At 43.5% G+C, this 27,658-nt stretch overlaps 1 protein-coding gene across 1 annotated transcript; it reads right to left on the bottom strand.

Moving 5' to 3' along the window:
* On the bottom strand, positions 1 to 27,658 carry LOC120999667 (zinc finger protein 84-like). The gene is made up of 5 exons (XM_040430675.1): positions 27,563 to 27,658; positions 26,840 to 26,963; positions 25,644 to 25,741; positions 3,062 to 3,119; positions 1 to 1,894 (listed from the first exon to the last, which is right to left on the bottom strand). The coding sequence occupies exons 2-5, from the start codon at positions 26,922 to 26,924 to the stop codon at positions 192 to 194; spliced, it is 1,944 nt and encodes a 647-aa protein (XP_040286609.1). The 5' UTR covers positions 26,925 to 26,963; positions 27,563 to 27,658; the 3' UTR covers positions 1 to 191.

The raw sequence follows: 27,658 nt of genomic DNA, 5'->3' as shown, positions 1-27,658 counted from the left end.
TGAGATCTCTAATGTCTAACAAGATTTGATTTCTTACTAAAACATTTCCCACATTCTGAACATGAAAATGGCTTCTCTCCTATGTGAATTCTTTGATGTCGTATAAGAAATGACTTCATATCAAAACACTTCCCACATTCAGGACACACAAATGGCTTAGAAAAATTTGATTGACTATTAAATCATTTCCCTCATTCTGAACATGAAAACGGCTTCACCCCTGTGTGAGTTCTCTGATGTCTAACAAGATTTGATTTCTTACTAAAACATTTCCCACATTCTGAACATGAAAATGGCTTCTCTCCTATGTGAATTCTTTGATGTTGTATAAGAAATGACTTCACATCAAAGCACTTCCCACATTCAGGACACACAAATGGCTTCTCTCCTGTGTGAGTTCTCTGATGCCGAATAAAATTTGTTTGAGTCTTAAAGCATTTCCCACATTGTGAACATGAAAGGAGAGGGTTCTCCTCTAAGTGGAGTTTTTCATGTTCCTCAACATGTGATTTCTGGCTAAAAGGTTTCACACATTCTGAAGATGAAAATGGCTTCTCTCCTATGTGACTTATTACATGTTTTATAAGCATTGATTTCGCACCAAAATACTTACCGCATTCAAGACACATACATGGCTTCTCGCCTGTGTGAGTTCTCTGATGCCGAATAAAATTTGATTGTTTATTAAAGCCTTTCCCACATTCAGGACATGAATATGGATTCTCCCCTGTGTGAGTTCTCTGATGTGTAACTAGAATGGATTTCTGACTAAAGCACTTTCCACATTCAAGACATGAAAATGGCTTCTCCCCTGTATGAGTTCTCTGATGCCGAATACAACTTGATTGACTGTTAAAGCCTTTCCCACATTCAGGACATGAATATGGATTCTCCCCTGTGTGAGTTCTCTGATGTGTAACTAGAATGGATTTCTGACTAAAGCACTTTCCACATTCAAGACATGAAAATGGCTTCTCCCCTGTATGAGTTCTTTGATGCCGAATACAACTTGATTGATTGTTAAAGCCTTTCCCACATTCAGGACACAAATACGAATTCTCCCCCGTGTGAGTTCTCTGATGTCTAACAAGACCCGTTTTCAGACTAAAAGATTTCCCACATTCTGAGCATGAATATGGCTTCTCCCCTGTGTGAGTTCTCTGATGTCTAATAAGACACATTTTCACACTAAAAGACTTCCCACATTCTGGGCATGAATATGGCTTCTCCCCTGTGTGAGTTCTCTGATGTCTAATTAGAATGGCTTTCATGCTAAAAGATTTTCCACATTCAAGACATGAAAATGACTTCTCCCCTGTATGAGTTCTCTGATGCCGAATAAAATTTGATTGATCGTTAAAGCCTTTCCCACATTCAGGACATGAATATGGATTCTCCCCTGTGTGAGTTCTCTGATGTGTAACTAGAATGGATTTCTGACTAAAGCACTTTCCACATTCAAGACATGAAAATGGCTTCTCCCCTGTATGAGTTCTCTGATGCCGAATAAAACTTGATTGATTGTTAAAGACTTTCCTACATTCAGGACATGAATACGGTTTCTCCCCTATGTGAGTTCTCTGATGTCTAACTAGAATGGATTTCATGCTAAAAGATTTTCCACATGTCAAGCATGAAAATGACCCATTATCTCTGCAGTTGCTCTCTCTAGAAAAAATGTTGCCACATTTCTGTTTAGTTCTTGTTTTGCCAATCAGTAATTGCTTAGATGAAGGTTTCTTGTGACTAGCGGTATTAGTGGATAGATCTCTGCTGTGAAGGACTGAGGTTACATTAGGAGTTATTGAATCATCTTGTGTTGTATTGTTATCTTCTACTTCATGATAGGAAAATAAATGGAGATGTCCATAGGAGTCGCTCATCCAGTCTTCCACTGGAAAATGAAACAAAATTATATTATTTTTGCAGCTTTATTGAGAGAATTGCAAGCCAGGGAATGTGATCACTACCATCTTCAATAACTTGTAGAATCCCCTGCATAAACACGCTGATATAAACTTTCCCCCACCACATATTGGTGTAAAACCACTGGTTGACTTGTTTCAGGATTGAGGGATCTCCTATCACTGGCAGTTCCCTTTGCCCTTTTTGTCAGAAAAAGGTGAGGCTCATCTATTCTCAGACCCAGGATTCCTTCAGGATCAAGATCTACCTCCTATGATCTTGGCTGCCTGGCCCCCCTTGGCAAATTCCTTCTTAGCTGGATCCCATCAGTATAGAAATCCTTCGGTCTCCTCGGATCTGCAAAACTGCCCTCCCCCACCTTCCCCTGCTACCCTGCTGGGCTTCCTGCAACATCTCCTGTGATGCTGGGCTGTACTGACTGAAGACTAGTTTGGTAAAAGTACTTTACACATTTACTTATTTTTTTTGCAGAGCCTCCCTCTTGTCTAAAAGGTTCACCTATTTTAAATTGTCTTTAGATAACTGCTACCTTGTCCTTATCATTGATGGTCTTGTGATATGGAAACCAGTTTTTTTAAATTACAAGTGCTCTAATCTCAGCAGGTTTGGTTTTATCAGTTTTTGCCAGCTAATTTGCAAGTGTCCTCCTTCCCTTATTTCTCTTATCATCATTAGATGCCTTCACTTTTACAGTTATTATTTCTAGGCAATTTACCCTTCATCTTTAGGACCAGGCCCTAATCTGACTGAATGCTTACATCCTGTACTACTGATCTCCCGTGCAAGGTGGGAACCTGTCTGAGAGGGCATATGGACAACTGGAGCACTCTGACTCGAGAAGGACCCCATGGGTCCACATACTACAGCTTCTTTGGCCTATCGTATCATGTGACCTTTATTCTGAATCGTCATTTACCCTCCAATAATTTTTGTGTTTGTGATTGAATCTATTTACATTGTGTCACATTTTACCGATGCCAATGAAGATCAAGGGATATTATGGCATTAAATTAATTATTAATATTAATTGTATCATTAATGATGATGATGAAGAGGAGGTTTCTCTGAACTTCCTATCAATTGTCCCATTCATAAAGACATTTACAATCAAAAAAGATTGATGAAAGGCTCTTACCATTCACAGACACTGAGATGGGTTTTTCAAGTCCACTCGTCGTTTCACCAGAACTTTCCTGCAAGATGAAAGACATGAGAAAAATATACTCCACTGCTAGTTTTTCTTATGTCCAGGCGAAAATGAAACACTTCTACAAGACATGAATTAGGCTACTTTCACACCAGCGTTTTTGCATCCATCATATCATGATAATACAACTGTCTGCATCTGGATCCGGTTTTATCATCTTTAAAATATCCATGACGGATCTATCATGAACACTATTGAAAGTTAATGGGGGACGGAACCATTTTCTATTGTGTCCAAGAAAACTGATCCGTCCCTAGTGACTTACAGTGTGAGCCATGACGGATCCGTCTTGCTCCGCACCACATTGCGGGCAGAAAAACGCTGCTTGCATTCTGGTGCATTCCGTTTCGTTCAGTTTTGTCCCCATTGATAATGAATAGGGACAAAACAGAAGCGTTTTCCCCCACTATTGAGATCCTATGACGGATCTCAATAGCAGAAAGGGAAAGCGCAGAAGTGAAAGTAACCATAGAAATGAGTGAATTTCTTGAAATTTGTTTTGGGTCCAATTTGAACGAATCCCTCCAAGAATTAGATTCTACCTCAAATACAAGTGCTTCAATTGACCTGAGAACTGGTATATCCCACTCTAAGGCTACATGCACACGACAGACTGTCAGTTTTTCATGGCCATTTTGCACCAGTGTGTGCATCCATTTTCTGGCTGTGTGTCCGTTTTTAATGTCTTTTTTTGCATCAGTTTTTCATGTCTGTTAAAAACTGACATGAAAAATGGATGACTTTGATTGGCAGTTATTTCTAGACCCACCCCTCTGAGAACACCCACAGGATTGTAGGCCCACAGCTAAAAACATGTCCCCAATAGTGTAGGATTTTTTTTTAATGTCCCCAGCTTTAATAATGCCCCCAATGTAGGCCCCCCTCTTAAATAATGTCCCCCACAGTGTAGGAATTTTTTTTTTATGTCCCCAGCTTTAATAATTCCCCCAATGTAGGGCACCATCTTAAATAATTTCCCCCATCGTTCAAATAATGCCCCCATAGTGACCCACCACTGTTTATTTTTTTTTTAAACCCCTCACCTTATCCACTTGCTCGCGCTGCAGCAGTCTCTTCTCTCTTCAAAGAACGGGACCTGCCAAAGGTGCGCAATGACGTCACTGCGCGCTCCCACGTGGTTACGTCACCACATATATTGCAGGTCCTTCGGCAGGTCCTGCTCAATGAAGAGAAAAGAGACTGCCGCACCACAAGCAAGTGGATGAGGTGAGTTTTTTTTAACCCTTAAATGGCCTGGGTAAAGTGTACCAGTTTTTAACGGCCGTTAGACAGGTGCACTCCTGTCAATCGGCCATTAAAAACGGTCCCATTGATTTCAATGGGTCCATCTGACCAAGAAAACGGCCAAAAATAGGACATGTCCTATTTTTGGACGGACGCTATTCACTGGCCGTTAAAAAAAGGGCCATGTGAATAGCCCCATAGACTTTTATTGGTGCTAAAAATGGCCGTGTGACGGCTGTTACTTAGACAGCCGTCACACGGGCATTAGGCCTAATATTTCTCTTGTGTTTCTTTTTTATTTTCTTCTCTCCTCTCCCCTTTTAAAGCCCTTTAACAATAAATAATGTCAGAATGACACTGATATGTATAGCTCTGGGGAAACGCATTATTGACAGTGTTAAGAAGCAGCCTGTTTAAAATGACACTGTGACGTCACATGTGTTATGCTTTTTAAAATTAAAAACATTACAATAATTGCCCGTATTGGAGGCAGATGCTTTTTGGGAGCAGCAGTGCAATGAGAAACCTCACAAAAAAAGGCAGGCAATGTGAAGCCATTTAGGGGTAGTAGTAATGGCACCAGGCAGAGCAGCAGCTGCAGTACAGTATGGAACACCATGAACAGGCAGGCAGTCGCATCACTGGGCTGATCATAAATAGCTAGTAATGGCAGATCTATTCATTGTCATCTGCTGGAAATGTGTGAAAATCCTCAAGGATCCATGTGCCTGAATTATTTTGACAAAGCTAATGTTTTGCAAACACGTAGGACAATTTTGCCTGCTTGGGTGGAAAAATGCCACTTGCCATGAGGAAAACCCTCCCTAAGATGACACAAGAGGCTATAAAACATAGTACTGTGATATCAAACTTGGCTACTCCCAGCCACTGTTCCAATCTGCATTCCCAGAAATCCATAGGGTCAAGGAACAGGGTGTGTGCCAGAGAAAGGGCATAGTCTAAGTACAACTGAACCTAGCTGTTCAGACAGTGCATGTCCGTTTACTGCACCAGGATAGGGCAGCAGCTTCTGCTACTTGTTGTAGCAGAGACAGCGGAAGAGTGGTGACTTACATTTTGGTTAAGGAATGGAACTGCACTGCAATTACCACAACTAAGTGGTACGGCAGCAACTGCACTGCCAGCAACTTGGCCACGTGGGAGTTCACTTTGCACACAAGCTAATTGCTGGTTGCGAATATATTTCACATGCGTGCACATTCAGTTATCGATATCTCATGATGGAACAGAAGACAAGGAGGAGGAGGAATATGGGCAGGAGAAGAAGAAACTGATGATGATGATAAGGTCACTGTATTGATTGATTCATTGACTGATTGATCGATTAAGACGGCGGCGCGTGCACCACGCAAGGCCCAGTGTCTCCTCAGATTTTCCATGTTAGCAGTGTTATTTCTGCTCATTTCGGGTCTGTTCGTTCAGAACAGCTTCGCTTTTATATTTTACACCCAACAAGAGCTTTTAGATATAGGACTATACAACTCCGACTGTTTTATCAGCAACCTTCGACTCATCCCTGAAATAAGAAGAACACCCGACGCTTCGCAGGCTACTTGGCCAACCGGAAGTGCTTGAAGACGGCGCAGGAACCGCAAACAAAGGCGGGAGAAACGCAGCAAGCCAACAGCTAAGCTAAGGCTAACACCACACTATTTTCTTTACCCAGCTTCCTTGCTAATGTGCGGTCCCTGGTGAAGAAAATAGATGAGTTACGACTTTCGATCACTGACAACAGGATACGTATGGATTGTAATGTCATGATACTCACGGAAACATGGCTACACAGCAGAATATTTGAAAATGCTATCGAGCTAGTCGAACGCCACACTCTCCGGGCAGACAGAATAGCAGACGATTTCGGTAAGACAAGAGGCGGAGGACTGTGCATTTATGTTAATAAGGCTTGGTGTACGAACTCTGTCATTGTTGGAAAATACTGCTCAGCTGACCTAGAGTATCTCATGGTTAAGTGTAGACCGTTCTATCTGCCGAGGGAGTTCACCTCCACTATAATAACAGCTGCATATATCCTACCGGATGCTAATTCCAAGCTTGCTATGAACGAACGCCATGCGGTCATCAGCAAACAACAATCTGCATTTATTATAGTGGGTGACTTTAACCACTCCAACTTAAGGTCAGTGCTACTAAAATTTAATTAACATGTCTCCTGCCATACCAGATGGGATAAAACCTTGGACCACGTCTATACAAACATTATTTTATCCTACAAAGCAACTAAGACCTGTCCTAGGTTGCTAATACAGCTAGACCTGCCAATAACCTTAATACAGTTCCTATGTTTATATGTTAAAGACAAAAGCAGAGTTATTTACTGTGACTTCATGTTTTTGAATGTCATGTAACAGTTATACACTGCTCAAAAAAATAAAGGGAACACAAAAATAACACATCCTAGATCTGAGTTAATTAAATATTCTTCTGAAATACTTTGTTCTTTACATAGTTGAATGTGCTGACAACAAAATCACACAAAAATTTAAAAATGGAAATCAAATTTTTCAACCCATGGAGGTCTGGATTTGGAGTCACACTCAAAATTAAAGTGGAAAAACACACTACAGGCTGATCCAACTTTGATGTAATGTCCTTAAAACAAGTCAAAATGAGGCTCAGTAGTGTGTGTGGCCTCCACGTGCCTGTATGACCTCCCTACAACGCCTGTGCATGCTCCTGATGAGGTGGTGGACGGTCTCCTGAGGGATCTCCTCCCAGACCTGGACTAAAGCATCTGCCAACTCCTGGACAGTATGTGGTGCAATGTGACGTTGGTGGATAGAGCGAGACATGATGTCCCAGATGTGCTCAATTGGATTCAGGTCTGGGGAACGGGCGGGCCAGTCCATAGCATCAATGCCTTCGTCTTGCAGGAACTGCTGACACACTCCAGCCACATGAGGTCTAGCATTGTCTTGCATTAGGAGGAACCCAGGGCCAACCACACCAGCATATGGTCTCACAAGGGGTCTGAGGATCTCATCTCGGTACCTAATGGCAGTCAGGCTACCTCTGGCGAGCCAAAGAAATGCCACCCCACACCATTACTGACCCAATGCCAAACCGGTCATGCTGGAGGATGTTGCAGGCAGCAGAACGTTCTCCACGGCGTCTCCAGACTCTGTCACGTCTGTCACATGTGCTCAGTGTGAACCTGCTTTCATCTGTGAAGAGCACAGGGCGCCAGTGGCGAATTTGCCAATCTTGGTGTTCTCTGGCAAATGCCAAACGTCCTGCACGGTGTTGGGCTGTAAGCACAACCTCCACCTGTGGACGTCGGGCCCTGATATCACCCTCATGGAGTCTGTTTCTGACCGTTTGAGCAGACACATGCACATTTGTGGCCTGCTAGAGGTCATTTTGCAGGGCTCTGGCAGTGCTCCTCCTGTTCCTCCTTGCACAAAGGCGAAGGTAGCGGTCCTGCTGCTGGGTTTTTGCCCTCCTACGGCCTCCTTCATGTCTCCTGATGTACTGGCCTGTCTCATGGTAGCGCCTCCATGCTCTGGACACTACGCTGACAGACACAGCAAACCTTCTTGCCACAGCTCGCATTGATGTGCCATCCTGGATAAGCTGCACTACCTGAGCCACTTGTGTGGGTTGTAGACTCCGTCTCATGCTACCACTAGAGTGAAAGCACCGCCAGCATTCAAAAGTGACCAAAACATCAGCCAGGAAGCATAGGAACTGAGAAGTGGTCTGTGGTCACCACCTGCAGAACCACTCCTTTATTAGGGGTGTCTTGCTAATTGCCTATAATTTCCATCTGTTGTCTATCCCATTTGCACAACAGCATGTGAAATTGATTGTCACTCAGTGTTGCTTCCTAAGTGGACAGTTTGATTTCACAGAAGTGTGATTGACTTGGAGTTACATTGTGTTGTTTAAGTGTTCCCTTTATTTTTTTGAGCAGTGTATATTGTGTTTACAGAAGCAGAAAAGATAATATGCCTTTAAGATTCATTATATGAATGTAAGGTAAGCTCAATGACACAGCAGACACAACAGAAAGCATAGAGTTAAACTGTTGGTACTGAACAGGAGTCTTGACCAATCACAGCCAGCCTCACACTGAGCAGGAGTTTTGACCAATCACAGCCAGCCTCACACTCAACCTGTGTGGGAAATCCTCTGCTAAAATCATTATTCACCAAAGAGAGGAGCTGAACAGACACAGAGTTCCAGTCAGAGCTGAGTTTTATGGAAGCAAAGAGGCCAAAATAGGTATTTAGAACAGTTATATAATGTTCCTATTGTTAATATAGTGATTAGAACTGCATACTGAACTAGTTATATGTGTTTAGTTATAGTTCCACCAAACTGCTCAAAACAACTGTATAGACCAAACTGCAAACCAAGTAGATCAAGTAGAACTATTGGTTAAACCTCAGATATACCTCTCAGAGAGATCATAAAGTGCTTAAATAACTTAAAGTGAGAATACAGATACTGAAGAGAGAAATATATCCACCATTTTATGTTGAATGACAAGATTGAACAGTTGAACCACCCTCTTATGCATACCGCCATTTTGTTATACTTTTTCAACACGTGTTTTGTTCATGGACTATCTGCTGCGGAGGCGGCAGTGTTTTATATGAAGAAAAGTTGAAGTTAATAAAGAAGTTATTTCAAGCATTTGGTGTGCTCTTTAAACCTACTGTTTCCATAGAACGGCGCTAGAAGAATTACAGAGTAACAGACAGTCTGGTTGGACTAAAAAGTAAGAGATATCAAAATTCTAATGCCACAGCACAAAAGGCACTTCATAGTGCTGCACCTGCCACAGTGGAACTATTACCCTCAGAGGGCAAAGCGATAGCACTCCTCAACTTGCACAGTAAAGAGCGCATTAGAGCAGCGGAGCGCCAGCATATACCGCCGCGCAGCAACTGTTCCCTGAGTGAGCAAGCAAAGACATCTCAGTGGACCCAACATAGAGGCCATAGAATGTGTGCATTAGTCAAACTGCAGCCTACTCTTAAAGTGGCAAAACGGCAAAGGCGAGATAGTCAGAGAAAGAGCGCCAACCCTCCTGCGATCCCTAGAGAGAGAAAGAGACGCATGGTGGGAGGCCAGAGTCCAGAGCTAGAGTGCCCTCACCGCTACCCACGAAGAGGCCACGTACTGCAGCCAACTAGTTTCCCGCCACTAAACCCAAAGCCTGCAAGCAGCGTATTCAAGCCAGCGCATCACAATCATCGCCATCACAGAGTATCGCAAGTCAGCACAGAGCATCGCAAATCAGCACAGAGCATCGCAAGTCAGCACAAGCATCGCAACACATCAAGAAAAGACACGTCTCCTTTAAGACTGACATTTGTTCCTTCTCTTCAGAATAAGGTCAGAGCTTTCCTTATATTACTTATCAATGCACATAGGTTTTGGCATAAAGAGACATTTTCGTATTCAGGAATAAAACTTTATTTTTCTGCATTTGTCAATATAGCATTTAAAGTGAAAGACATCTTATTATTCATGTTAATTGTTATAGTATTTAAAGTAAAATGTCTGAGCCTAGTATTACCATGCCACTGTTAGAGGGTACAAAGATAGATAGGATAGAAGGAGAAAAGCAAAAGAACCTTTCTGAGTTAGAAGAGTCTAATGCAGCACTAGTCTTGCCTCAAACAAATATAGCCAAAACAGATGAACTAAGATGTTTATCACGTGCCAGAAAATCGACCTCAAAGATGCTGGAAAATTTGGAGCAAGAAGCAGCATTAAAAGAGAAAAGGTTCGCCCGAATGTATGAGAGGTGGAAATTATACATTAAAGACATTCGTAGAAAGCTAAAGCAAGAAAGTATAAAAAGGAACTTGAGTGATATGGTAGAGACGGTATAAGAATCTGAATCAGAGCTTATGGCAGCATATATCAACCTGCGGTCATCTACGACACCTTCCCAGGATATTGTAAGGAACATGGACACATGTACTGCAGTCACTAAAGATTTAGTAAAGCTCATGAGAGAACTATCATCAGTAGCTAACTATGATGAAGTTAAAGCAAGAAGTAGAATGAACAAGCTTTTTATGAGAGAATATGCTAAATCCTTAGGTGGAACCACAATCTCGCGTGGGACTTCCTTCCCTAACAGAAGTGCCAGCCACATATCAGAGTCCTCAAGTACCTAAATTGAGATGGAAGCTGCCATCGAGGTGCAGCGCCAACAGATGAAAAGTCTGGAAAGGCAGAAAGAAGTTAAGATCATAGAAGCCAGACTCAGAGTACACGAAGAGGATATGAATCATAGCAGTCATAGGTTCAAATCTATACCAAGTGAAGAAGCAGACTCCTACTTTCCTTCATACGCCCAGGAGAATGGAAGGAAATCTCCAGCTTGTAGTTAATAAATAAGTCATTATCCTTCCATCCCTGCTCAGAAAGACAAAGAGAGGCCTAGTCCAGTGTTAGGAAAAGGATGTGTGAATTTACCGGATGATTCTATTCCTAGATGTCACGGCAATGCTCAGGAGAGTGTTACAACCATTGTTCCAGCAAGACAATAGAGATCAGTCTTCGCTAGACGTCCCGTTCCGGAACCTACTGTATTTTCAGGAGACGTACTGCTGTTCATAGAGTGGAAGTTTTGAAATGATCATTGAGCATCATTGCTTCAGTCCAGACGACAAGTTATTCTACCTCCAAAGATATGTTGGAGGGGAAGCAAAGGAAGTTCTTGAAGGTAACTTCTATAGAAAAGACGAATAAGCCTACAAGCAAACCTGGGAAAAAGTGAATGCAAGATATGGTCATCCTTTCTTAGTACAAAGAGCCTTTAGAGAGAAACTGAATAACTGGCCTAAAATAGGTCCTAAAGAACACTTCAGACTCCAAAAGTATTGTGACTCCCTGCAAGCATGCAGCAATGCCATCCCACATGTTCAAGGACTGGAAGTACTGAACGACTATCTAAGCTACCTGAGAAAGTGGCTTCTAGATGGAATCGCTATGTGACTGAACAGCTAGATCTAGGCAAGGACTTACCAAGTTTTAAAGAGTTCTCTGAGTTCCTCAATAAGGAAGCACGGATAGCATGTAATACAGTAACAGCATCGTACGTCTTAAAATCCTTAGAAGAAAGGCCTGCAAGAGAGATAAGATACGCAAGAGCAACTAGCTTTGCAAACAACGCAGCAGCTAAAGGTCCATATACCTACGAGAGCAAGTTTAAAGTCACTACTGGAATCAGTAGAGAGACAGAAATCTTCAGACTACCTTCAAATGTATGTTCTGTGGAGAAAACCACTCCATACACAAGTGCCAACAATTGAAGGAGAAATCCCCAGATGAAAAGAAAAGGTTTGTACTTGAGAACCAATTGTTTCGGTCGTCAAAGAAAAGGCCATGTTACTAAGGAGTGTAAGAAAAAGGCCACATGCAGCATTTGTAAAGGACGCCATCCAACACCACTACATGAAGAACGTCCAAAGAAAGATAAATCCTCAATACCTAAAGATACTGAGGAAGAAAATAAAGTATCTGTATTCTCTTGCAGAGTGAGGGAAGGAGAAAGCAATGGCACATCAATGGTTGTACCAGTGTGCATTACAAATCGTAAAAGAAGGAACAAGAAGGTATGCCCCTAAGCGCTACTGGATGCCCAGAGTGACGTCACCTTCATTGATCAAGAAATCTGCAAGAAATTACAAGTGGCTACAGAACCAGTGAAGCTCAAACTCACCACAATGACTGGGAGAGACACATTAGTGAACAGTCAAAGGGTCAAAGGACTGAGAGTTAGAGGACTTCATTCAAACTGCACATTAGATCTACCTCTAGCTTATACAAAAGACGATAAACTACTAGATCGAGATCGCATACCTACCAGTGAAACAGCCAATAAATGGGAGCACCTATCTGTCATATCTCATGAAATGTCCCCGCTGAAGGAGTTTGGTGTTGGACTGTTGATAGGTTTCGATTGTCCCGAAGCCTTGGTACCATGAAAGGTAATCACAGGAGGAAAAGGTGAACCCTACGCTTTTCAAACTAATCTAAGATGGGGTGTTGTTTGAGGAAAACAGCAGATTGCAATCTCAAGACAGGTGACAGGATTGCGTCATCAAATATCTGTCCAAGAATTACCAACTGTAAGTCCAGCAAAAGTTCCTTGAATCCGACTTTGCAGACATAAGTTCTAAAGAAAAGAGTGTATCCCAAGAAGACATAAAGTTCGTACACACTCTAGAAGAAAGTATTCAGCAGAATCAACAAGGTCATCTTGAAATTCCCTTACCTTTTAGAGAACCACCTCGTCTGCCAAATAACTAGTGTTGAGCACGAATATTCTAATAGCGAATTTTTATCGCGAATATCGCCATTTCAAGAATTTGCAAATATTTAGAATACAGTGCTATATATTCGTTATACATGATTCCTCTCTGCTTCTTGCTTGTGGGCCAATGAGAAGGAAGCAATGTCAAGTTCACAACAATACTTAGTGCACCAATCAGTAATCTGTAGTCAGACCTGCAAAAATATGAAGTTGCACATAGTGCTATAAAATATTCTAATCACTGCCGATTAGCGCAATTGCGAATATATTGGAGCACTTGACTCTATCTGCATATAAAGCTATTCTAATGTTCTGCCGTGCCAACCATTTTCTCCAGTCTCAGGAAACTTGAAAAATATAGCCAAAGTAACCCACGCCAGTATTTCACGTTGCGAATTCGCATTACGCGATTTTTATATTGCCTATTTTTCGCATTCAATAAAATAATCTCTAATTCTCGAAATTCGCAAATATATGATGAATATTCTACAAAATATTTGTGAAATATCGCAAATTCGAATATAGCTCCTGCCGCACATCACTACAAATAACCCTAGACAAAGAAGATTATAGCACTATATTAGCTAAATTGCGCTATATTAGTTTTTTTCGAATATTCGCTATATTGCTAAATATTCTTGTTTTAGAATATTACGAATATACGAAAAAACGAAGTTATAGCAATATAGCGAATATTCGAGAAAAAAAACGAATATAGAGCAATTTAGCTAATATAGTGCTATATTATTCTTTGTCTAAAAGTTGAAAAATTCGCCCAAAAAAAAAAGAAAATTCGAATACGAAAATTTGCATATTACACGATCATTACCTTGCCGATTTATTTGAGTAAAAAAAAATCGTAGAATATAACGAATATTCGAATTCCGCGCGAGTGCAATGCGTGACGTGAACGCATTGCACCGCACTGAATCCGGACCCATTCACTTCAATGGGGCTGTGCAGATGAGCGGTGATTTTCCCGCATCACTTGTGCTTTGCGTGAAAAATTGCAGCATGTTCTATATTCTGTGGTTTTCATGCAACGCAGGCCCCATAGAAATGAATGGGGATGTGTGAAAATCGCAAGCATCTGCAAGTAAGTGCGGATGCAATGCGATTTTCACGCATGGTTGCTAGGAGATGATGTTAGTAAATTGATTCAAGTCAATTTACTGTAATATTTTCCCTTATAACATGGTTATAAGGAAAAATGGCATTCTTAATACAGAATGCTTTCTAAAATGTGGCATCAGGGGTTAATAAATAAAAATTAACTCACCTCATCCACTTGTTCGCGCAGCCGGCATCTTCTTCTTTCAGAACCTGCTAAAGGACCTTTGATGACGTAATCGCGCTTACCACGTGGTGCAATCTGCAATTGCAGTCAAAACTGACTGAAATTGCGTACGTACTCGCATGATCCCTGATCGCAACGCATCCGGACCTAATCTTGACACGCTCGTCTGCAAGGGGCCTTAAACTGTAGTTACTGAGCAGGAGTCTTGACCAATCACAGCCAGCCTCACACTGAGCAGGAGTCTTGAACAATCATAGCCAGCCTCACACTGAGCAGGAGTCTTGACCAATCACAGCCAGCATCACACTCAGCCTGTGTGGGATATCCCCTGCTAAAATCATTATTCATCAGAGCGAGGAGCTAAACAGACACACAGTTCCAGTCAGAGCTGAGTTTTATGGAAGCAAAGAGGCCAAAATAGGTATTTAGAACAGTTATATAATGTTCCTATTGATAATGTAGTGATTAGAACTGTATACTGAACCAGTTATATCTGTTTACTTACAGTTCCACCAAACTGCTCAAAACAATTGTATAGACCAAACTGGTTAAACCTCAGATATACCTCTCAGAGAGATCATAAACTTAAAGGGAGAGTACAGATACTGAATAGAGAAATATATCCACCATTTTATATGTTGAATGACAAGATTAAACAGTTGAACCACCATTTTGTGATACTTTATTCAACACGTATTTTGTACATGGACTATCTGCTGCGGAGGCCGCAGTGTTATATATGAAGAAAAGTTGAAGTTAATAAAGAAGTTATTTCAAGCATTTAGTGTGCTCTTTAAACCTACTGTTTCCATAGAACGCCACAGCGCAAAAGGCACTTCATAGTGCTGCGCCTGCCACACCGCTTATCAACCGTGTGAAATCATCTGTGAAAACAATTAAAGTGTGGCCAGCGGGGGTAGATTCTGTACTCCATGACAGGTTTAAAGACACGGACTGGAGCATGTTTGCTTCTCAGGCCACCTGTGACTCTCACACTAACATCGACTCTTACACGTACTCAGTACTGGAATACATTAACACCACAATTGACAATGTTACCACAGAAAAGCAGATCACAATGTACCCAAATCAGAAAATATGGATGAACAAGGAAGTGTGGCTTCTACTAAAGGGGAAGCTCAGGCCTATAGTACGTCGAGGGCAGACCTGAAGAGGGGCATCAAGAAGGCCAAGCACAGCTACAAGTTGACACTTTGTCAACTCCGACCCAAGCTGCATGTGGCTGGGCATTCAGGCCATCTCTGACTATAAGCCCAGTAATTCCACACAGACAGCCATGAATGTGTCCTCCCTCAATAAGCTAAATGACTTTTACGCTCGTTTTGACAAGGACAATAAGGAAAAGTCTGCCTAAACCCTACCCTCTGATGACTGCCATACCTTCACTCTCACTATTACAGATGTCCATAACGCACTGAGTAGCATCAACGCTCACAAGGCTGCTGACCCTGACGGCATTGCTGGACATGTGCTTCGAGCATGTGCTGAGCAGCTTGCAAGGGTTTTTACTGACATATTCAACCTGTCGCTTGCCCAGGCAGTAGAACCAGCATGCTTCAAGACCACCTCTATTGTGCCAGTGCCGAAACACTCATCACCAATGCGCCTGAATGACAATCGCCCTGTAGCACTCATGCCTATAGGTATGAATAGTGATGAGCGGCATAGGCAATATACGTTTTCACGATATTTAGCAAATTTTTCGCATAATATTCACAATAAATTCGCGAACTCCAGTCATTATTTTCGCGATTGCGCAAATTAGCACCAATGATGCGCAATACGTGCAACTTTACATTTTATTAGGTCTGAGTAGATATTACTGATTGGTGCACTAAGTATTGTTGTGACATTACAGCACTATGTCTGTAGCATGTACAGATGTAGCAGGGGAAACACACACACATTTAACTCAAGTTTCTTAACTCATCGCGTTATCTTGAAACAAAAGCCATTGAAAAGCAATTGCTTAACGCATTTAGTTGCATTTAGTTTAGATAACATGTCTCAAAAAGCATGTGTGTTAACCCTGCTACAACCGTATGTATGGACAGCAGAGAAACAGTAATCCCTATCACACTACCTAACACCCTGCACTGGAACCTATCAGCTACACTATATCACGATCTAACCTACACTGACTATCTCCCACTAACTATCTGCATTATATACACACATATGAGCTAAATAACTATCTAATGTAATTGGATAAGGAATAGGATCCGTTTTTTTTTAAATGCAAGAAAAACTATACACATGTGGTATCACCGTAATCTTACTGACTTAGAGAATGAAAGTAACAGGTCAGTTATACGGTATGGGGAACGCCGTAAAAACAAAACCCATAAAACTGTTGCGGAATTGTGTTATTTTTCCAATTTCACCCCATCTGAAAAAAAAATTCCAGCTCCGCACTACATCCTATGCATTAATAAATGGTGGAATTAGAAAATGCAACCTGTCCTGCAAAAGACCTCGCAGCCCCGTATGGCGTCTCTAGGATCACGCGATACAGTTTTGTCACTGGTTACCAAAATGTGATGTTACACCCTCCCTGGGAGTACATAAGGTCACAGTTTTCACAGATACCTCCTGCACGCATGGGCACAGGAAGGCACGGGGAGTGACAGAGGGTGATCCACGCTACCTTCACTGTGTTACAATTATCGCTCAAAACCCTGACAAGCTGAGAGAGCCTTTTCACTGCCCCAGTAAAACAGAGCACTGCCAGCCCAGTAGACTGTCACCAGTTTCTCGTTAGATATAAGCCCGCTCCGTTAACGGGATTATATCGGGTCAAGAACCAACTCGGGTAGCGAGTTGGTTCCCTTGACTGCTCATTCTGCTCGGGCAGTGCATCACTGGGCTTCGGCCCTTCAGGTGTGTAAGACGGCGACTTGGTCGACTTTACACACCTTTTCTACGTTTTACAAGGTACACACCTTTGCGTCGTCTGACGCTTCTTTGGGGCGTAGAGTTTTGCAGACGGCGGTTCTCTGATTGATAGGGGGGTTCTAGTTATGCCCACCCTTGGGGACTGCTCTGTGACGTCCCATGGTCAAGCCTGTGTCCCCCAATGATACGGATGAGAAAACTAGATTTTTGTACTAACTGTAAAATCTGTTTCTCTTCCGTTCATGGGGGGTGCCTGTGTGGTTTTGGGTTTGTACATAATGTGTTTTTTTTTCATTGTCTTGCTTCTCCTACTGCTTTTGCACTAACTGATTTAGCTTAGTCCCTGTAGGAAGGATATAGCTGAAGGGGAGGAGCTCACACTTTTTTTGCTTAGTGTCCGCCTCCTAGTACCAACAGCTATACCCATGGTCAAACCTGTGACCCCCAATGAACGGAAGAGAAACTGATTTTACGGTGAATACAAAAATCAAGTTTTTCCAAGGTTCCCCCAAACACGTTATACCACGTGACCCCCTTCAGAAAAGGACCAAGGCCTGTGCCCTGCGCGGGCATTTTAACCCCTTAGTCAGTCACACCATCCCTCCCCCTGTTTTGAAGTAGGTCCAACTGTGGAGCCCGATTTCCTCTGCCCAACTACCCCTCACCCTCAGCAGATGGCAGGCATTGAATCATCACTCCGCATATTCCTCACAGCCGGACTCTACATAACTTCGTAGGATCCACCGCCTGTCTAAATATATGCCAGCTCCCTTGCTGATATAGACTTAGACAATTTTCTACACCTAAAACAGGCATAGAAAATGACACATGAGACGGGCCAAAAAGTGGTGTATATCTGTTAGTAAATGAACCCCTGTGTGCTTCACATTAATAGTGATTAACCTCTTCATGTACCTCACATGTACCCCACCATGTTGCCCAGTATGTGAAGAGTAAGTTGATGAGGTTACTACTAATGTGAGGCATATGGTTTATGAACTTAAACTTCTATGTGCTAATCATGTTCCTCACATAATGGGCAATCGATATTTTGCACAAAAAACCCCACAAAAAATACACATTAACCTCATGTTGTGTATTTTTTGTGTTGCATCGAATGGTATAGAGCAGGGATGCTCAACCTGCGGCCCTCCAGCTGTTGTAAAACTACAACTCCCGCGATGCCCTTCTGTAGGATGATAGCTATAGGCTGTCAGGGAATGATGGGAGTTGTAGTTTTGCAACAGCTGGTGGGCCACAGGATGAGCATGCCTGGTATAGAGTATTGCAATACTTTTACTTGGTATCAAACTCTAGTTTGCAGTAGTACTAATTGTCACCTTAAAGTTCTGCTAGTAGAAAAAAAAAATTCCCCTTATATATACTCACATATATTTTGGTAATAACTGACAAAGCTGCAATTATACATCCCTCCCCTTCTACAAAAACACTGCACACTGGTATTGACAATATACTGTACATATCAATGCAGGAAAACGTGTAGAATAAATGCGTAGATTGATGCAGTACAACACGTTAAATAACTGGTATATTGATGCAGTAGTACAATGCATTATATTAAACTGCACGGTATAATGATGCTATACAATGCATTATATTAAACTTTTATACTGAGGCCCTCAAATAAGCTAAAATGCAGAATTACAATCAGTAGTTAAACTGAAACTATTTGGCAATTAACAGAGGTACATATAAACGTGCCCTGCTATAAACACACTGGTAAAATGTGCTGAACGGCTTAACCCCTTTCTGACAGATTTTTTATTTTTCCCTCCCTGCCTTCCTGGAGCCATAACTTCTTTATGTTTTGCTCACAGAGCCACATGAGGGCTTGTCTTTTGGGGAACAAGTTGTACTTTCTAGTGGCACTATTTAATATTGCATACGATGTAGTGGAAAGCTAGAAAAAAAATTATGGAAGCGCTAATTAGTACAGGAGGACCAGGGAGCGGTGAATACAGCTCTCCCCGTGCTAGCTCTGTACTCCCCGCTCCTTGGTCTTCTTCTGCAGGCTCGGCGCGCTGTGCAACGTCGGGTCACAGCACAGCAGGAAGAGCACTGAATCTCAGGAGGGGCGTCCGGAACAGGAGAGTTGATTTTTTATTTTTTTTGGTCTGATCTGAGGACTGATTAACTTGGAGGTTTTATTAACATGGCGGTCTTTTTGAGGTCTGAATGGGTGTGTTAGTAACATGGTGTCTGATCTGATGCCTGATTGGGGGAGGTCTTATAAACATTGGGGGTCTGAGCTGAGGTCTGATAGAAAATATTATTACTCTTGTTTTCCCCCTCTACATGTCACAACCAGACAGCTGAGAAGCTCTGACAGGAGCCGTCCAGATCCTCCTCCTCCTTGAGTTTCTTTGTTTTGGTTTCTGTTCCTCACCTCGTTAGGCTATCTCAGCTGTCATGCAGTCAGACTCATTACCTTCCTTTAAATTCCTCCCCATAAGGTAGTAGGGTGCGGCTAATACAACTTCCTGGAATGTGTGTGCATGCTGTTCTCAGCTCCCAGCTACCAGTTCCCTCTCCACAGTCGTCTGCAGATAAGTTCTGTTTATGTATGTATTATTTTCTGTTGTCTGGATCCAGGTGACCCTGACTCCCTCCGTGTCTGTGTAGGGAGCCGGTGGTCGTGTCCCCTCACTATTGTAGGGCCTTCAGGTTAAGATAGCCGAGGTACGTGGATATGCGCCCATTCACCTTTGGAATGGTCGCATAGGCTGAGCAATAAGGGAGAGCGGCAGGTCGATTGCAGGGGTCTCCCTTTTTGTTCCTTAGTTGTGGATCCAGTGAGTCATCGTTTGTATTTGTATCATCTTGTTTCCTGTACACCATCCGTGACATTATTAGCCGCCAAAACCGTCTCAAGCATGGATCCGGTTACACTTTTGGCTGAACGCTTTCAGGGTCTTGCTTTGGAGGTAGCTGATCTCCGTAAGACTTTTTCTCAGTTTCAAGTGACCGGTTCAGCTTGCGTTCATGGAGTTTGTGCTGAGCCTAAGATTTCGCTCCCGGATACGTTTTCCGGGGGTAGTGAGAATTTTGTACGTTTTAGAGAGGCTTGCAAACTCCATTTTCGCCTTCTTCCCCATTCTTCCGGTGATGAAGAACGAAGGGTGGGCATCATTATATCGCTGCTCAGGGGTAATGCTCAGTCCTGGGCCTTTTCGCTGCCGGAGGGGGCACGGCCCCTCCGTTCAGTGGATGAATTCTTTTTAGCCCTGGGTCAGATATATGATGATCCGGATCGTATTGCTCTGGCTGAGTCTAGACTACGTCTGTTATGCCAGGGTAAACAATCCGCAGAGATATACTGCTCAGAATTTCGGAGATGGGCAGCAGATACGGGTTGGAATGATGCTGCACTCCGAAGTCAATTTTGCTATGGTCTTTCAGAGGGATTGAGAGATGCATTTGCCTTTCATGAAAGACCTACCTCCTTGAATTCTGCTATGTCTCAGGCTGTTCGTATTGACAGGCGTCTTAGAGAGAGAGGAGAGATCTCTCCTTCCTGTCATACTCAGTCCCGGGACAGTGCAGCGGTCTCATTCTGTGCACAGGGGTCTCAGTCGCTGTCAGCCCCTTCTGAGCAGGAGCCCATGCAGCTGGGGTTGATTGCCTCTGACAATAGAGGATTCAGCCCGCAGGGGAGGGTTTGTTTTTGTTGTGGAGGTATAAATCATCTGGCAAATGTTTGTCCCTCTAGGAGATTCAGGCAGTTTTCTGGGAGTAATAAAGAGACAAAAAGGAAGAAATCTTTTAAGAATGTTCCGTCTGTTACTATTGGCAGGGTTGAGGCGGAAATTGAAGGTTTTCCTTTTGCTTGTAGTTCCCGTTTTGTCCTGCCTGCTAGGGTGGCGCTAGAGAGCAAGAGCATTTTTTGTGAGATTTTTGTGGATAGTGGAGCAGCTGTCAACCTCATTGATAACCAATTTGCAATAACTCATGGTTTCCAGGTATGCACTTTGGGAAAACATATTCCTGTTTTTTCTATTGATTCAGCTCCACTTTCTCAGAAATCATTAAAGGGCATAGTTCACAATATCCGTTTAATTGTGAATGATGCTCATGTTGAGGATGTGTCATGTTTCGTCCTTAGCGGTTTGCCTACTCCTCTAGTGTTGGGGCTACCCTGGCTCACTAAACATAACCCCACCATTGATTGGCAAGCGAGGCAAATAAATGGTTGGAGTAACTTTTGCAGAGAGAATTGCCTCATAACATCTATTTCTGAGGTTTCTACTAAGACTGTACCACCTTTCCTCTCTGAATTTTTGGATGTTTTCTCTGAGAGTGGAGTTCAGGGTTTACCTCCGCACAGGGAGTATGATTGCCCTATTGATCTCATCCCAGGTGCCAAGCTGCCTAAATCTCGTTTATACAATCTTTCCCAACCTGAGAGGGTCGCTATGCGTGCTTATATCTCTGAGAGTCTGAGAAAAGGACACATACGACCCTCGAAGTCACCTGTTGCCGCTGGTTTTTTCTTTGTTAAGAAAAAAGATGGTTCTTTAAGACCTTGTCTGGATTTCAGGGAGCTGAACAGTATCACTATTCGTGATCCTTATCCGCTTCCTCTAATTCCGGATTTGTTTAACCAGGTTGTTGGGGCGAAAGTCTTTTCCAAATTAGACCTAAGAGGGGCATACAACCTGGTTAGGGTCAGAGAAGGAGACGAATGGAAGACGGCTTTCAATACCCCTGAGGGCCATTTTGAGAATTTAGTTATGCCTTTTGGTTTGATGAATGCCCCAGCCGTTTTTCAGCATTTCGTCAACAGCATTTTTTATCATTTAATGGGAAAATTTGTATTAGTGTATTTGGATGACATTTTGATTTTTTCTCCTGATTTCAAGACTCATAAGGAACACTTATGTCAGGTCTTACTCATCCTGCGGGAGAATAAATTATACGCGAAACTGGAAAAATGTGTGTTTGCGGTTCCAGAGATCCAATTTCTGGGGTTTCTTGTTTCCGCTTCTGGTTTTCGCATGGACCCCGAGAAGGTTCGCGCTGTGCTTGAGTGGGAGCTTCCTGAGAATCAGAAGGCGCTGATGCGTTTTTTGGGCTTTGCTAATTATTACAGGAAATTTATTTTGAATTATTCCTCTGTTGTTAAACCACTCACTGATATGACCAGAAAGGGGGTAGATTTTTCTTCCTGGTCGGTCGAGGCGCGTAAGGCCTTTTCTAATATCAAGGAGAGTTTTGCTTCCGCTCCCATCCTAGTACAACCTGATGTTTCGTTACCCTTCATAGTTGAGGTTGATGCTTCTGAGGTAGGGGTGGGTGCGGTCTTGTCTCAGGGTTCCTCTCCTGCCAAATGGCAACCGTGTGCCTTTTTCTCAAAGAAGCTCTCCTCCGCAGAGAGAAATTATGATGTGGGAGATAGGGAATTGTTGGCCATCAAGTTGGCTTTTGAGGAATGGCGCCATTGGCTAGAGGGAGCCAGACACCCTATTACCGTGTTTACTGATCATAAAAATCTGGCCTACTTGGAGTCAGCCAAGCGTCTGAACCCGAGACAGGCCAGATGGTCTTTGTTCTTTTCAAGGTTTAATTTTGTTGTTACGTTCCGCCCTGGGGTTAAGAATGTGAAGGCAGATGCCCTATCACGCTGTTTCCCGGGAGGTGGGAATTTTGAAGACCCGGGTCCCATTTTGGCTGAAGGTGTGGTGGTCTCTGCCCTTTTTCCTGAATTGGAGGCAGAGGTACAGGCATCCCAGTCAGAAGCTCCTGATCTTTGTCCTCCTGGGAGGTTGTTTGTGCCTCTCGCTTTGAGACACAAGATTTTTAAGGAACACCACGATACGGTCCTTGCTGGGCACCCGGGGACAAGAGCCACACTGGATCTCATTGCTCGGAGATTCTGGTGGCCTGCGCTTCGTAAGTCGGTTGAGGGTTTTGTGGCAGCTTGCGAGACTTGCGCTCGTGCCAAGGTCCCTCATTCACGGCCATCAGGTCCTCTCCTTCCTTTGCCCATTCCTTCCCGTCCTTGGACACATCTGTCCATGGACTTCATAACGGACTTGCCTCGTTCCTCGGGGAAGTCTGTGATTCTGGTGGTGGTGGACCGTTTTAGCAAAATGGTGCATTTTATCCCTTTTCCTGGTTTGCCCAATGCTAAGACGCTGGCGCAGGCATTTGTTGACCACATTGTCAAATTGCATGGGATTCCTTCAGACATAGTCTCTGATAGGGGCACGCAGTTTGTTTCCAGATTCTGGAAGGCTTTCTGTTCTCGCTTGGGGGTTCGCTTGTCATTCTCTTCTGCTTTCCATCCGCAGTCGAATGGCCAGACAGAGCGTGTCAATCAGAATCTGGAGACATATCTGCGCTGTTTTGTGGCGGAGAATCAGGAGGATTGGTGTTCTTTTTTGTCCCTTGCTGAGTTTGCTTTAAATAACCGTCGTCAGGAGTCCTCTGATAAGTCACCATTTTTTGGTGCATATGGGTTTCATCCGCAGTTTGGGACTTTCTCTGGAGAGGGCTCTTCTGGTTTGCCTGATGAGGACAGATTCTCCTCCTCTTTGTCATCTATTTGGCAAAAGATTCAGGATAATCTAAAGAACATGAGTGAGAGATATAAGCGTGTGGCGGATAAGAGACGTGTGCCTGGTCCGGACCTGAATGTTGATGATTTGGTGTGGCTGTCTACCAAGAATATCAAATTGAAAGTTCCCTCCTGGAAGTTGGGTCCTAGGTTTATTGGGCCTTACAAGATCCTGTCTGTCATCAATCCTGTTGCCTACCGTCTTGATCTTCCTCAGACTTGGAAGATCCATAACGTTTTCCATAAGTCCTTATTGAAACCTTATGTTCAACCGATTGTACCCTCGCCTTTGCCTCCTCCTCCGATTGTTGTTGATGGAAATCTTGAATTTCAGGTATCTAGGATTGTGGATTCTCGTCTTGTCCGCGGTTCCCTCCAGTACCTCGTTCATTGGGAGGGTTATGGTCCTGAGGAGAGGATGTGGGTCCCAGTGACGGACATTAAGGCCTCTCGTCTCATCAGGGCTTTCCATAGGTCCCATCCTGAGAAGGTGGGCCCTGAGTGTCCGGAGTCCACTCCTAGAGGGAGGGGTACTGTCACAACCAGACAGCTGAGAAGCTCTGACAGGAGCCGTCCAGATCCTCCTCCTCCTTGAGTTTCTTTGTTTTGGTTTCTGTTCCTCACCTCGTTAGGCTATCTCAGCTGTCATGCAGTCAGACTCATTACCTTCCTTTAAATTCCTCCCCATAAGGTAGTAGGGTGCGGCTAATACAACTTCCTGGAATGTGTGTGCATGCTGTTCTCAGCTCCCAGCTACCAGTTCCCTCTCCACAGTCGTCTGCAGATAAGTTCTGTTTATGTATGTATTATTTTCTGTTGTCTGGATCCAGGTGACCCTGACTCCCTCCGTGTCTGTGTAGGGAGCCGGTGGTCGTGTCCCCTCACTATTGTAGGGCCTTCAGGTTAAGATAGCCGAGGTACGTGGATATGCGCCCATTCACCTTTGGAATGGTCGCATAGGCTGAGCAATAAGGGAGAGCGGCAGGTCGATTGCAGGGGTCTCCCTTTTTGTTCCTTAGTTGTGGATCCAGTGAGTCATCGTTTGTATTTGTATCATCTTGTTTCCTGTACACCATCCGTGACACTACAACCTAGGTGCGTCTCATGGGCAGGTGCGTCTTATAGGTCGAATAATACTGTATTCAGTTTTTCAATTTTTTTTAATACTGAAAAAAAAAAATGAAGTTAAAAAATAACTTTCTTTTCATCTCCATATTCTGACCCCCATAACATTTTCAGTTATGTCTACAGAGCTGTGTAAGAGCTAATGTTTTGCGGGACGATCTGTAGTTTTTATTGAGACCATTTTGTGGTATGTTTTTTTCCATTACACCATTTGCCGTAAGGGATCAATATTTAAATAGTTTTAAATAGTAGAGGTGTTATCGGATGCAATGATGTCTATATTTTTTATTATTTACTTTTATTTTAATTTGGGGTAAAGGGGGGCAATTAGAATTTTTGCAATTTAAAAAAACTTTTTTTGACTTTTTTTTTTTGGCTCCCAACATGCAATCATTAGATTGCCTTTTATATTAAGTATTGGAATTTTAGCCATTACAGAATACAAAGATCAGTATATTACAATACATGCTGCCACCTGCATTGGATTATACATGTAATAGTCCTAAAAGCCTTCTACAGCTTCTGGCCTATTACTACTATGGGACGCCTTCCCTGATTTCAGCCAGGAAATAGTGTTCCTGCCCAGAAAGCGCGTGCTTCTGGGGGTTTTTACCTCTCAGATGCCGCAGTCACATTTGAACACAGCATCTGAGGGGATTAATGTCTGTGAACGGCATTATCACTGATCGCAGACATTAGCCCCGTATGTCTGCTGTATGGAACTGCAAGCACCCGGCGGCTAAGACACTTGTCTCGGAGCAGACACCATCTTTAGAGACCCGACATCCGCCGTACATGTATGGCGGATGTCAGGAAAAGGTTAAAGGGGGCAGTTTAGGGGCCATTTTGTTGCTGACAAGTTCCATTTAATTACAATTAATACAATCTTTTATGACACCAGAAACCAGTTGCAAACAACAATAACATGAAATACAGAGTACAGTATACTCCACTGCTGCTGGGGGAGGTCAGTAGAAAGCTCCTTTACATCAGTCTGTGGAGGATTTGTAGAAACCTCAGCTTCACCTACCTGATGATCCAGTGGGATATTTAGTTTCTCCTCTGGGCAGTCCTGGGAATACTGAGGACTGGGACATCTCTCTGGTGGATTTCTCTGACTGGATCCATCTGTAGGAAAAACACACAGTAACTGAATACATTGTCTATATCCAATGATGAGTGAATCTGTGATGCCGGCCGGTCCGTGGCTGCTGACATCTCCTTGTTCCTTGAAGGCCTTTGGAGCTCTTACCCAATTCCCTGCTCCGGTGGTCCATACCTGTTGACATTTCATTGTTCTGTCCACAGCGTGCTGATCTGTGGCCAGCTCTTGGCCTGCAGTGGCTTTGTCCACCTGTAGGGCATGTGCTTCTTCTGGTTTTTAAAGGGCCAGCATGTGTGGCCCTAATCTGTCCATTCTATGTCTAGCCTCCCTGCGATACTTAAGGCACCCTCCCCTGTGGAATGGAGCCTGAGTAAGAGGTTCTAGTTGCTAGTTTCCTACCAAGGAGATCCACTCTTGAGTTCAGTTGCACATTTACACTGCTTTCAGATGAGCGAGTGTGATTTCTGGGTCGCATAGCATTATATGGATTTATGATGCTATGTAACCCTTAGATGTCTGGAATGTATTGGATAACACTGACATAATGCTGTAAGTGTTATCCAATACGTTCCAGAACTGTAAGCGTTACATAGCGTCATAAATCAGTATAATGTGACCCCGGCAGTGCTGGGAGGTCAGGACGGGTGCTGAGCTGCGAGTCCAGAGTGTGACACTTGCTTGTCTGAAAGTGGCCAGATTCACCTCTGCCTGTTAACGGGATTTAACTTATTGCTGCCTGACCTGACCTCTGCCTGTTTCTAGTATTGACCCTGTGCTGCCTACTCTGATCTTTGCACTGTTTACTGCATTACACAAACGCTCCCTGTCTTTGCTTGTCTTGTGGCTACAGTTCTGACTGATCCCTTGGTGCTTTTCATTGGTATCTCTTGATCCCAGTGGGTCAGCAGCCACTGAACAGAGACTACTTCCAAAGGTAGTGGCCTGGTGGTTCCCCTGCAGTGATGTCCATATGGATTAAAGGGTAAGGACTGGGGGGGCGGGGGTAATCTAGCTGCTCCTTTAGCAGTAGCCCCAGCCAAATCTGTGGCACAGCAAATCTACATCCGCACTCTGATTCAAAACTGTTCTCTCCTCTACAGTCATGGAAGGTCTCCTCTTACCCAGTGATGTGAGGGGCTGGTGATTCTCCATCATGACGTCCTTGTACAGATCCTTGTGTTCTTCTAAATACTCCCACTCCTCCATAGAGAAATAGACAGCGACATCCTGACACCTTATAGGAACCTGACAACACAAGGACACAGTCATTACCAGACCCCTCCCTTGGCGTTATTGTATAATGTCCCAGCATTCCCAGCAGCGCTCACCTCTCCGCTCAGCAGCTCAGTGATCCTGGTGGTAAGTTCTAGGATCTTCTGCTCATGTATCAGGGAATGAGGTGGAGGCTCGGTGATGGGGCTCTGGGTCCTGCTCCATCCTCCTGACACACGGGGTGTCACACACTCACCAGACAACTTCTTCACTACTGTGTAATCCTGTGTATGGGGAGACGCCGATCACTACAGATAGTCTAAGAATCCTTTACCTTTCCAGTCATTTCCCTGGTTTATTACTAGAGATAACAGTGATGTCATGTGAAACGCTCACCTCTCCAGTTATCAAGGAGATGATCTCCAGGGTGAGGTCTAATATCCTTGCAGCCATGTGGTTTCTGTCCTTGTACAGATCCTTGTGTTCTTCTAAATATTCCCACTCTTCCATGGTGAAATAGACAGCGACATCCTGACACCTTAGAGGAACCTGACAACACAAGGACACAGTCATTACCAGACCCCTCCCTTGGCGTTATTGTATAATGTCCCAGCATTCCCAGCAGCGCTCACCTCTCCGCTCAGCAGCTCAGTGATCCTGGTGGTAAGTTCTTGGATCTTCTGCTCAGGTATCAGGGAATGAGGTGGAGGCTCGGTGATGGGGCTCTG

Source organism: Bufo bufo, chromosome 4 (genome assembly GCF_905171765.1).
Source record: "Bufo bufo chromosome 4, aBufBuf1.1, whole genome shotgun sequence".
NCBI classification, from domain to species: domain Eukaryota; kingdom Metazoa; phylum Chordata; class Amphibia; order Anura; family Bufonidae; genus Bufo; species Bufo bufo.
The sequence above is the reverse complement of the archived record's forward strand: the minus strand, read 5'-3'. Positions and strand labels throughout refer to the sequence as shown.

Coding starts and splice junctions, on each gene's coding strand:
- LOC120999667 (XM_040430675.1), bottom strand. CDS start 26,924: ATGGAGGAGTGGGAGTATTTAGAAGAACACAAGGATCTGTACAAGGAC. Junction 25,742..26,839: donor CCAGCCCCTCACATCACTGG/GTAAGAGGAGAC, acceptor TTTTTCCTACAG/ATGGATCCAGTCAGAGAAAT. Junction 1,895..3,061: donor CATCTCAGTGTCTGTGAATG/GTAAGAGCCTTT, acceptor TTCATTTTCCAG/TGGAAGACTGGATGAGCGAC.